Source organism: Silurus aristotelis (genome assembly GCF_946808225.1).
Source record: "Silurus aristotelis genome assembly, chromosome: 18".
NCBI lineage: Eukaryota > Metazoa > Chordata > Actinopteri > Siluriformes > Siluridae > Silurus > Silurus aristotelis.
In genome coordinates, this window is record NC_139591.1 from 20,577,581 (window position 1) to 20,590,618 (window position 13,038).

At 40.9% G+C, this 13,038-nt stretch overlaps 1 protein-coding gene across 2 annotated transcripts; it reads right to left on the minus strand.

Moving 5' to 3' along the window:
- Positions 1 to 689: 689 nt before the first annotated feature.
- On the minus strand, positions 690 to 8,910 carry mat2aa (methionine adenosyltransferase 2Aa; the record flags this gene model as incomplete). Of its 2 annotated transcripts, XM_083567755.1 has the most annotated exons (9): positions 8,652 to 8,910; positions 5,646 to 5,723; positions 5,259 to 5,381; positions 4,402 to 4,514; positions 4,140 to 4,283; positions 3,400 to 3,618; positions 3,122 to 3,304; positions 2,906 to 3,039; positions 690 to 2,430 (listed from the first exon to the last, which is right to left on the minus strand). In XM_083567755.1, the coding sequence occupies exons 1-9, from the start codon at positions 8,728 to 8,730 to the stop codon at positions 2,328 to 2,330; spliced, it is 1,176 nt and encodes a 391-aa protein (XP_083423881.1). In that variant the 5' UTR covers positions 8,731 to 8,910. The 2 variants fall into 2 exon arrangements, with proteins under 2 accessions (XP_083423881.1, XP_083423882.1); XM_083567756.1 differs by lacking the exon at positions 690 to 2,430 and having other exon boundaries at positions 2,902 to 3,039; positions 8,652 to 8,869.
- Between the last annotated feature and the right edge of the window lie 4,128 nt (positions 8,911 to 13,038).

Genomic DNA, 13,038 nt, shown 5'->3' on the forward strand with positions numbered 1-13,038 from the left:
TACAGCCAAGTTCGACTGGCAAAACACATGTAGCTCTGCACACATTAATACATCAGAGTTAGGCGCTTTTTTTTTTTTTTTAATGTCTGAGGAAGAGAAATTGATTTTTATTTTAAATATGTCCGAGACCAAATCAATTTTCAAGAAAGCTAGACATCGTGAGGAGGTCTGTCAACACTGAAGCTAGCTGGTGTGTCTCAGCCTGTGTAAAGGGTTTGTTTACCACTTCCAGAACAGTGAATCCGAGCGGTACCACTGGATTACAGCCTCTAAGGAGCGGTGCACATTATGAGTTTGCAGCTCATGTTATTAGACAAATACTGATTCTAAACTGCTCCAAATGATGTAGGTGCACAGTTGTGGTTGTAGTGTAGAGGTTTGGAGCTTGCTTTAGTAAAATAGTATATACCCTCCATATACGAAATGCGTCTGTAATGCCACGCGTTGTTATTATGTTTTTGTATAGTATTAAGTCGGGTAAGTCCTCACTGAAGGCCCAGGTAACAAATGCACGGGCCACCACTGGTTAAATGTATTATGTTACTCATTACCTACGTTTTATTTATAAAAATCAACACAACGTTTAAAAGTGGCACCTCTCAAAGCGACGACATTGCAAATCCAACCCCACACCAAATCAAAAACTTGCTGTACAACTTAAATCAAGAACAAAACTCCAAAAGACGAACTTGACATGAGAGCAGAAGTTTTATTTAAATCAAAATTAGGAGACAGTACCAACATAGAAAGATAGACAGTGGAGAATTCAGGATTTTTTTTTGCAGGTACGGACACCATGAAGGTAGATTGAGAGGAAGCAAACCAAGAGGGAACAGGGAAGGAGGAGGAAAACCGAAAAAGGCACTTTTGCTCTACCAGTTGCCAGTTTGGTTTACCAACTGCTGGCATTTAAAAAAAAACAAACAAACACCACGATGTAAAAGCCTGACCGCTACCGAGCAGAGCAACGTAAACAAGGCCAGTTTCTCTGTACAACACTGGCCAAACTTTTGCTTCTGTCTCGGCTGCATGCCAGGTCACCCAGTATGGAATAAAATGTGCGCGTATGGTCAGTCTTTCCTAATCTGCTGTCACTCAGGTAAAACTAATAAAATAGGCAACAATGGTCTCAAGCTTCCGGAGCCACCCAGCGCCAGAGCCTCAAAGCTTTTCTGTACGATGCGATGAGGTTGCCACGTGGTAGCACGTTGGGCGGGCAGCTACACCGCTGCTCAGGATAACTGTTAAAATGATTGACATACAAAAAGTAACTCAACATCCGGTGCTCCAGAGGCTCCCCGACACCCCCCCCCGGTTGAACAGCAGGGTTTGAAACTGGTGCAACTTGAGCGGCGAAGGCAACCCGTCTGCGGCGGCAAGGAAGCTCGGCTTCTCTGTAACTACACCGTCTTATCGACCGCACGCAGACAGGGAAGTGCAGAGACTTCACCGTGGTCTACACAGAGAGAGTGTGAGGGGGGGGGGGGGGGGGGGGGAGCCAAGAGCTACAAAGATACGATTCAATCTATAAAAATAATCTAGTGATAAATAAGCAGGAATAAACAAGGAAATGCGTGGAGTTAAGAATCACGGTCCTTCAGAACCATAGTCTGTAGCAGCTTCTGGCTTCTCTGTAACACACCAGAACACACATGGGCTGAAAAGGACCGGACGAGAGACATATGAAAAATAACACCTTCTCTAATAGAAAATATACGTTCACCAATCGAAACAGGCCTAGAGTTATACTTTTACTGTGATCATACTCAATACTACACACAGGCAGCATTCGGATTGTTAAACATTCCTCTGATCTTCGGGTTCTGAAGTGATCGAAATGCGTCGGGTTAAAAAAAAAAAAATAAAAAATAAATATATATATATATGTCATGCTGGCGTAAACGGAACTTGTCGGAAATGAAAAAAAAAAAAAAAAAAAAGGTATGATTGGCTTCAGTGCTTTAAGTGGCAATGCATAGCAGTGTGCATTCAAAACAGCAATTTGTGCCATGATAAACATCAGTAGGACGCAGGAGAGAAGCATGAGGGAAGGAAGAACATGAGGTGGAGAGAAAATAAAAAAAAACACAATAAACACTACCCAGACGGTCACATTACAGGCCTTTCTAAATACACGGAAAACGGTCACAGCTCAAGTTTTCAGAACGGGTGTAAGCGAAAGGAAGGACGGATTTCTCTATCTTTGGGAATTACAGATTCAGAGGAAGAGGGTTGAGGGTTAAGTGTGAGGGTATCGTCGTTCTCCTTGAAGCAGCAAGCTTTCCTTGTAGTGTAACACCTGCTGACTAAAAGGAGATGTTATGGGTTTAATAACGGAGCTTTTTAGGCACCTCCCACGAGAACGAGTCGCGGCCGAAGTGGCCGTACACGGCGGTGCGCTGGTAGATCGGCTTCTTCAGGTCCAGATCTCTGGAAGTACACAGGAGAATGTGATAAACATAGCCAAGGACGAACAGGTGTAAAAACTGGAAACACTACAAGCAACGTGTATAGTAAAATACATCTAGCCAAATAAAAACAAAACTCCAGGACACCTTAAATAACAAAAGCGATTAAAAAGGTGATGCAGCTGCCTGAAGACTACATTTCATCTTCGTGTTTAACCCAATATACAAGCCTTAAAAGATAAAGCACCATCTTGTCTGTGCCGCCAGAGATATTTAACATTTATACATAATAGAATCATTTCAACATATTTAAGAATTTGCCCCAATTTCTGCTGCAATTCACCACAAAGTTGTTGTAATGTTTACACATGTACATATTCCTGGCCACGCCTCCTTCTTCCAGCTGCAGCCTCACCCTCTCCAAAGCCTCGAGGGATTCAATAATTCACTGATACTCTAGAGGCATGACTGGTATACAGCTAATAAGCCTGCTTTACCTGACGATAACTCCAGGGCGGAGGTCAAAGTTCTTCTTTACTATGTCCAGCAGCTCCTTCTCACTCTTCTCAGAGGTACCGTAGTGGAAAATGGAAACGGACAGAGGATGGGCCACGCCGATGGCATACGACAGCTGAGGTAATACATAAAATGAACCCAATTAAAGAAAGCAGCAAAAAAGTACTACTTTAAAAGGGCATGGTCAAATTCCTAACCTGCACAAGCACCCGCTTGCAAAGCCCCGCCTTCACCAGAGACTTGGCGACCCAGCGGGCAGCATAGGCAGCAGATCGGTCCACTTTAGTGTAGTCTTTCCCAGAAAATGCGCCGCCGCCGTGAGCTCCCCAGCCTCCGTATGTGTCCACGATGATTTTGCGTCCGGTCAGACCAGCATCACCCTGCAGTACAGTTACCATGAAACCCACTCAAAAGGAACAAAAAACACGTCCATGCCATCCGATGTGTAAAACAAGCCAGTGTACGCGTCACTCACTTGTGGGCCGCCGATGACGAAGCGCCCGCTGGGTTGCAGGTGGTAGACGGTGTCATCGTCCAGGTATTGGTTTGGCACCACCGCCCTTACGATCTTCTCCTTCAGGGCGTCACGCATCTCGTCCAGATTCACGCACTCGTCGTGCTGCACGGACACCACCACGGTGTGCACACGCAAGGGTACCATAGTGCCGCGGTCCTGACGGTACTGCACAGTCACCTACAGAAGAGAAGATGCATGAGGTCAGCTACAAGAGATGCCTTTCATAACTGTTACACCATGTTTACACCTTAAATACAAACTCCTTTCACACCTCATACATATTTGCACTTCTTGATTTTATTTTTTTAAACTACTTTGCATACAGCAACTGAAGAATGCTTTTTTTTTATGTGTATATTTACAAAATTTTCCATTAATGCAAAAGAAGAACCTGACAGGAAACCTTGCAAGATGCACAGAACAGAACCCTATCAGAACTAATGGAGGACATGCAAAAGTATGTGCACTCCTTTGCAGAATTTGACAGATTTTTGCTCAATCCTTCTCAATCTCAACCTGGAAAAAGTGTTCATGAGGCGCGCTCTGAAAACGATGCCTTTGAGAAATTCAGTTCAGGGAATAACTGACGCAACAGTGAGTCACGTGATACTTTGTACTGTTGATTGGACGATTCCTTAAAATTCTGTCAATTAAGTCATACCAGAACACATTTAAAGAGCTGCAGGTAAACACCTCACCTGAGTTTTGGAGTCCGGCCTCAGCCATGGCAGAGACCCGTTGCGGCGCAGCTCAGCCATTTTAGCGTTCAGCTTGTGTGCCAGGATGATAGTCAGGGGCATGCACTCCTCCGTCTCGTCAGTGGCGTAGCCAAACATCAAACCCTGAGAACCACATCAAGCACATCTCGGACCAAAAAGTCTTCCCTATGCTCTTTTAAAAAAAGACACTCAGCTTCGTCTACAACACTGTACTATAGTTTACATGCATTTTCGCACTCACCTGGTCTCCAGCTCCAATGTCCTCTTCATTGCGGTCCAGGTGGACGCCCTGTGCAATGTCCGGGGACTGCTGCTCCAGAGCCACAAGGACGTTGCAGGTCTTGTAATCGAACCCTGAACAATAAAGATCATATATTAGTGCCACAAAAGGAAAATTACAACAAGGGATGGAAAGGACACTGTAATGCCACAATAATACACCAACATGCAGCTACTACACCTGAGAATTAGGTTTGTTTATGGGTTTTTAAAGCCATGCCAGCATCAATGGTAAATTCCATGGCAGAATCAAGGTGGGTATGAAAAGAAGAAGTTTTGACCATAGCAGAGTTCAGTAGTGGAGTCCATGAGTTTAAGGTTCAGTGTGTATTCTAGTATTCCTAAATACACCAATCAGGTATAACATTGAGTGGTGAAGTAAACATTGTCTCTACATCATGGCACCTGTTAGTGGGTGGGTTATATAAGGGCAGCAAATAAACAATTTGCCCTCGAAGTTTTTATTAGAAGCAGGAAAAATGGCAGCAAAAGGAGGGCCAACACAACACAAGTGGTCATAATGTTATGCCTGATCGGTGTATGTACTAGTAGAAAAGCTGTCTTTTGTTTAAGTGTATTATTGAAGTCCATTAATATGCGTTTTATTGTCATTAACAAGGAATAGAATAAATGTTGACATCACGCTCAGTAACCATCCCAAACACTTCAATTTATAAACAAGTCACAAAACTGAAATGACTCAAACCCATACTGAGGGGAAACTACAAAAGCCAAGTAATAATGATGCTAAATAACAAGTGTTCTTCATATGCAAAATCACACACTATTTACAAAACTAGTTTGATTCTACCGTCACACCTTTAGTGGAGTCGTCATAGCCGATCTGCTTGATTGTTTCCCTAACGACCTTCTGGTAGTCAACGTTGGCATGGGAGGTGATCTCACCGGCAAGCAGGATCATACCGGTTTTAGCCACGGTTTCTGGGGGGGGGGAGAGAGAGAGAGAGAGAGAGAGAGAGAGAGAGAGAGAGAGAGAGAGATTGCAGTGAGATACAAACAGAGGAGGAGGGCAAAAAAACCAAAAAAAAAAAAAAATGTTGCAAATGCTGTTTTTTGTTCTAAAACCTGAAACAACCACAGAAGATTTGAGTAGTAGAATTTTGTAAACACCTTGTTTCAATAATTTGCAAATAAAATTCTGAGCTTATAATCTCATAACGATCCTACCGTAGGTTTAACACTTACCACATGCCACCTTAGCGTTGGGGTCCTGCTTGAGATGAGCGTCCAAAACCGCATCGCTGATCTGGTCGCAAATCTTATCTGTGGGGAAACGGCGTGCGCACGGTTTAAGGTTAATAAGCGGGTCTGTGATAAAATAACGCATTCACGCACTGGAGAGTGCTGCTCAACAAATCTGACACCAATGTAGACAACCTGCCTGACAGCGGACATAAACCATGCCAAGACTGCTGGCTAAACACATTCCTTCTGGGAGTTCGAAGCAGCACACTGCAGCAAAATACGGCTCACGAACAGAAAACCTGTCAGATATTTCTCTAAAAGCAAGACAGACCTTCTGCAGTAATGGACGAGCAGCTTATCTTTCTTGAGCACGTGAAACATTACGGCTGTTGTACAGGGAAGACGTCTGGCATCACTGTGTACATCAGCGCTAACACTGATCATGTTTATTACAGGGAGTATGAAAAAGATATATTGTGAAACTTGCATATGTTGCATAAGCAGGAGGCAAGAAAACAAAAAAAAAAAACAAAAAAACACTTGATTACAAACAGCACTTTGGGAACAACATTGGGAAGACTTGCATCATGAAGATGCCTTTCAAACAGGAGCAGGCACTGAGCATCCAACTAGATACCTTGCTTAACAGTTGGGTTATGTGCGAGTGGAGTTACAACCCCGCAGCCTTACAGAGAATCTATATTTAAAGCAGGCGTAAGCCGGCCTAATCAGCTGCATCACGGCCAGGACTCAAGGCCCTGTGCATGAACCCGATGCGGCTCTAGGCAGGCAGTTTAACACAATAGGCTGCATAACGTTGCATGGAAACCTGGGGCGCTTACTTGTAGTGATAAACACAAATATAATTAACTAATGAACAACAACTATTTAATCCCATCTGGTCTGGTGAGCTTGAAATGCGATTCATTGAACATGAAGGATTTCCCTCCAATGTCCGGGTTGCCAGTTAGGGCAACTTTACTCTTGATGGTAAAGGCCAAACCTCCAATTGAAAGAGAAAGCAAGCAACGCGCTGATAATCATCTTTAGATTATTCTGATTCAGCAAAGGTTTTTTTTTTTTTTTTTTAAAAACAGTGCAGATGGAAACCCGTATATTATATTGGCTGCGAGTCAGTTACAACACATGATTGTCATCACGAGTGTCATGAGTTAACTTGCGGTTTATCGCACGTTCTCTGTTCTAGATGTACCTTAAATTAATACTACGGTTTTTAATACTCTAACCAACATGGGCATGGACAAAGACTGGTGATTTATGCAAATTTATGTTTATCATCAGTGAAACGACCCTAAACAGAGCATAAAGAACAGAGACATGTTTTTTCAAAGAACTTATTCATGTCTTTTAAACACAGGTTCCCATTACCTCTCCCTCTCTTTTTTTGCACTGAGCCAGTTGCCGAAACAAAGGTTTGCATTACTGTTTACATTTTCAGATGACTGGGCAGCTTGTAAAAATGCTCTTGTAAAGGTTTTAATTCAAATAATTATGGCATTAATTATTATTACCTAAATAATCAGGCACCAAACGGAAACTTTTGCCATGTTTCCACACGGATGGTTTTAATTTAAATGTGTTGCATTGGAGGCTTTAAATGCTTCTCTTGTATATTTTTAATACAAACATAATGAGCAAGCCAGAGGAAACAATGGCAACTAAACTTACTGAGATGGTATGAGATGAAAGAACCCACCCTCATCCAAGTGGCAATATTCGTTCATTTTCCTTCAATCATTGTAAATGTGCTGCTCAGTGATTGCAGTTTGCATGCACAGTTGTGTATTTAAGGGCCCATCCTAACCTTTGTAGCAGACTGCTGAAGCAGTGTGTATTTTTTATATATATTAAATACAGATCCATCCTCATTGTTCTTAAGTCGCTCTAGAACTCATTTCCCGCATTTGGTTGCTTCTACCACAATGAAGGAAGCCTTGGTCCAACCAAGCATCCTGATTTAAAAAACAAAACCCCCCTGAAATGTACACAGCACACCCATTCCCTATACACGCAGTGCCTAATTTGAACCTATTCTGGACTCTGGGGGGTCCTAATTACTTTTCTTTGGGCTGACAGATGTGCATGAGAAACTCAAATCACCAATCTGGCAACCCCGGATGGAGGCTGACGCAAGAGCACGAGGAGCCAAAAATGCAGGCGATCAGAAAAGGGATTAAATCAGGCTCATGAATATAAATAATAAAACACACGTATATACACCAGAAAACATTTATTCCCCCCAGTAATTGTGTTAAGGAAAATTGACAAATATTGAGTTCTTAAATCCAGTGACTTAATACATTTATAAACAGGGAAACTGGGATGATCAGAATGGGGGTAGGATGTACATATTTTATTAAAAAATTTAGTCATGTCATAATAATTGTTACAATAAATTCGATCGTTTGTACAAGAAAAAAAAATGCTCATGAGCATTACTCGGGCACCATGCTGTCCTCTCCTCGAAATGCGCATGCGCACAACTTCTCCATCACTGCACAGTAAATCATGTCGCTTCTTGAATATAAAATTATTGAGACGCAATTCAGGTTCGCGTTTATATCAATGTTTCCAAAATGTACACATGGGAAAAAATCTTGAAAAATATTATTGTATTGTGCTGGCCTGTGTTCTTGTACTCTGCATGGAGACCGGCGGCGTGGTGAGGATGAACGGATACCGGCACAAACATTTTTCTATAAACTAATATTTTGTCTGTTTACTATTTTTTTTTCTAAGCGTATATCTGTTTAAGTATGAATAACAAACAACACAAATTAAACAAAATACGCCACTACACATGGAATTGACTAGACAAACCGGTTTAAGCGGCTATTGTTTGCTAATATGCTAGCTGGAAGCTCTTATTGGCGCCTGGGTCAGATACGGTTCATCCCCTGCTCGTATTCACGACCTAATCCTTCATTCAAATACTCATTTTCACTTTAATTCGGATCAAACTCCACATTATTTGCTGATACATACCAGGGTGTCCTTCACCGACTGACTCGGAAGTGAACAGGAAGCAGTCTTCATTCGTAATTGAGTTTCCTTGTCCGTTCATATTTCTAGTATATAAACTGGTCAATGTATAATAATGTTTTTATATGGCTGGCTGCTGGTATGTTCCGTGAACCGGGAGCGATGTTAAAGTCTTACACAACACCCTTCGATTCACACTAAAACTGAATGAATGTAGCGGCTGATGCCGTCGCTTATATTCGTCGTCATCAGCCGAACGCTCGAAGCTGATTGCCTTAAAGAGACGTCAGTCATTTTCCAGAGCCAATCACGTGGCAGGATTTAAAACAACGCCCACACGGGAACGCAAATAACGTACGAACGAAACAGACACATCTTGCTTTGAAGCAGCATGGCACGTTCAAGCATATATACAATATATATGCATTAAAAACATTGCATTTCCAACTTATTCTTTCTATTTTGGTCATTCCTTTTTAATATAAAGGCACCCAGGTTATTTGATTTCTACAAGTATATGTGACAGCACCTATATATATATATATATATATATATATATATATATATATATATATATATATATATATATATATATATATTTATATATATATATATATATATATAATGCCTACAAAACACACTTCTTTATAAATGATGCAGTCTTAGAGAAAAGAGTGTTGTCATGTATGTCCATAGTTCATCTACACATTGCTGATTACACACATTGTTGGTTAATCCAACTCAAGTTCATCAACTTAAATATCCAGTCTAAGATGGACTCTGGACCTCCTGTGCTGCAATGTACAAGGGTAAACAAAGTGCAGAAAAATAAACCGGTGAATATATAAATAATGTGTCTAGATTTTATGTACGGACAAATAGAATGTAGTCCACACCACTATGAAAATCAATATAATGTTATTTGTTTAATATCACTTACATATAAGAAATATATAAGTGAGAAAAAAGCATCAGACACATGCGGATTGAAACACTCTGTTACACATATAGAATATATTATTATTTCAATACTCAGTTTTCTTTTTTTTAAGAATACTTATTGATCCCACAATGAAATTATTACTTCACAGATCCCAGAGATGTTATGAAGCTGGGGTCAGTCATGATACAGTGCCCCTTGCTCAAGGGCCCCAAGAGTAGCAGCTTAGCAATATTGGGGCTTGAACCCTCAACCTTCTAATCAGTAACCCATAGCCGTAACCACCGAGCTGATACTTCCCCCTATGCAAGCTATTTTAAATGTTCCCATTACCTCTCATCTGGATTTATTCTGGGAGTGTTTTCTCCACGTGATGATCATGTTTCTCAGAGGAGACAGCTGTAGACTGCCGGCTTTGACAGCCTGTCTGTCAAAGCAGGTCGAAAGACGGATTGCATTTAGCCACCGATATTCTGAAGAAATTCTTCGTAATTAGATAGTTTAGGAAAGGGGCTCGAGTATCAGAAAAGCTATAATTTTTTTTACATGAGAAAACCCTCTGAGCTGTGCACTTTCAGGAAAACATAAAAACAATTTGCATGTCTTTTTTTTGTTTCAATAACTTTAAAATACAGGAAAAAGGAAGAGAGTGAACAATTGTTTAAATCTGCAGTAATGTGAGTGAGAACAGGAAGAAGCTTCTTTTTGTGGGAATTACACAACTTTAAAAGTAACTGCAAATGGATAAAAAGTACAATTACGCTGTTTTTGGACAAGTAGGCAGGAGTAAGATGAGATGTCTGTGAGTTCCTGGCCAAAAAAAGTTTGTGTTGTTATTGCACAACTCTCTCTCTCTCTCTCTCTCTCTCTCTCTCTCTCTCTCTCTCTCTCTCTCTCTCTTACTTGTGCTCAAACATATCAACTCTAACTTTCATCTATTCATATTAAAATTTGTCTATTCATCATTGCAGGATCTTGCCACACACACACACACACACACACACACACACACACACACACACACACACACACACACACACACACACACACACACACACACACACTAACACAGTTCATGCTTAGGCACAGTCTAATGGTCATTCATAGAGATGCATAGCACGTCGTCTTTTCATTTCTTCTCAGCAGAGTCGTCATGGCATCCTTTGAGACATTGTCATAGGTGTGTGTGTGTGGGGGGGGGGGGGGGTTGATAATGTGCATGATAATGGTCTGGGCTGATGAACTCCATAAGTGATGAGGAGACGTTGTGTATGTTGAACGGTTTCAGAGAGGGAAAAATGAAAAGCCATAAAGCTTTTTTTTTATTTGTAATTTACATTACATGTATAACATTTGGCAGAGTGACTTGCACTTATCTTATTTGCACAAATCAGCAGTTAAGGAATAAGGGCTTTGCTCAAGGGCCCAGCAAGGGCAGCTTCACCATGCTGGACTTTAGTGGTGTAAAATATGACCCCAGTAAAAGTAAAAGTGTCCCTTTAAACGTTCACTTGAGTAAAAGTACAAAAGTATTTGCAGTCAAATTTACTTAAGTATCCAAAGTACTATTATTTATTATGGCTATAATGTTAAATTTTTTTTTTACAAACCTAGTTTATGTGAAAAGACTCTAATGTGACTCTCAGCACACTGATCTATTAATAGAACGGTATTTATGAGTCAAACACTGATTGATGTCTATTAAAATGATCATGAGCCCAAAATCTTTTCAACTACTAAAAAATTGCTAAAAGACCACGGCTGTTGTTTTGAGTTAGAGTTTGGAGTTTCTTCATCATTTATTTTATCTCTAAATGTTCTGCTTGCTGTTGAAATGATGCTGAAGAGTATGTTGGTGATCAGTAGATACACCAAGCGCCAATCCAAGCAAATCGAAAACAGAGCGTGCGCTCGACCCTGATTGGTGACTTGCTGCGTGTTCGACCAGTTACGTTTTTATCCTCATAAATAAAAAAGACCAAATGATTTTCAAAATGTAGGTGAGTAAAAAATAGAGTTATAGGAAAATATGTCAGTAAAGTACATATACCACCAGATGTCCACCACTGCTGAAATTTCACCTCACAGACCAACATCTTACCCCTTAACACTTGCCAGACCAAACCATGGCTAATTGTTTAATTATCGAAAGCTTTGCATATTAAAGCTTCACTATAAGTTCTTACAATCATGTCCCTTATCACTTTTTTACATTTTCTTTCTTTTCACATTCACATTCATCACATTTGCACCTCATGTCCCATGAAAATTCTGACATAATTGATCCAAAAAGAGTGTTTGTAGCATTGTATTGTAACATTTTGGAATAAAAGGCTTTACACAAAGGTCACTGAAAAGGTGCAGTCATGCGGTCATGAATGAGTCTCTCAGCTTTCAGCTCAAATCAGGGCTCTCCGTGTTCTTAAGCAGCTTTACACGCAGCCTGTCACGTGATCGATACTGGCATCCAATCAGCCTCAATAAGGGCTCATGGTGTCATAAACACAGAGTAAATATCTCAGGTTAACTCAGATACACTTATAGAGGTGTTTCAGCTCCTTAAATCCAAACCCAGCAGCACAGAGCAAACGGAAAATAAAACACACACACACCAACACACACACACACACTCACAAACAATCACCTACAGAAGCTAGGATGAATACAAAGCACAAGGTAAGATGTGGTAATATTGAAGAGTAACATTTGTAACAGTTAAACCAGAGAAACCATCCAAAATCTGTAATTTGTCCACATTTTGCAGAAAAAACTCATTTCACACAATGTCCCCCTTCACCCAGATGTAGTCAGTCATGCAAACAAAATGTGTTCTTTGTTTCAGTAAATTCTTTTCCCAGCTTCTTTTCCGCTTTACCTTCTTCTTGTTCTTCTTTCGGCTTCTCCCATTAGGGGGCGCCACAGCGGATCATCCGTCTCCATACCCCCCTGTCCTCTACATCTGCCTCTTTCACACCAACTACCTGCATGTCTTCCTTCACCACATCCATAAACCTCCTCCTTGGTCTTCCTCTTTTCCTTCTTCCTGGTGGCTCCATCCTCAGCATTCTTCTACTGATATACCCCATGTCCCTCCTCTGCACATGTCCAAACCATCTCAATCTCGCCTCCCTCGCTTTGTCTCCAAAACGTCCTACATGCGCTGTCCCTCTAATAAACTCATTTTTAATCTAACCTGTGTTTTGTCAAACCATGCTTATGTTTCAGTATTGAGGCTGTAAATACACACCCCATTTTCTTCTGCACAGTGTGTCATAACTAGAGGCAAAAGAAGGCCGAATGACCACCGGACTTGATCAAATGGATTGTGATCCAGGATGAACCTCAGTGTTTCATCGATAGGAGAAAAAACTCTCAGAAAGGGTCAGATATCATCAATATCAACTAACCCATTTTTCTAATGTTACCAATATTTTTAGCTGAGATGGAACA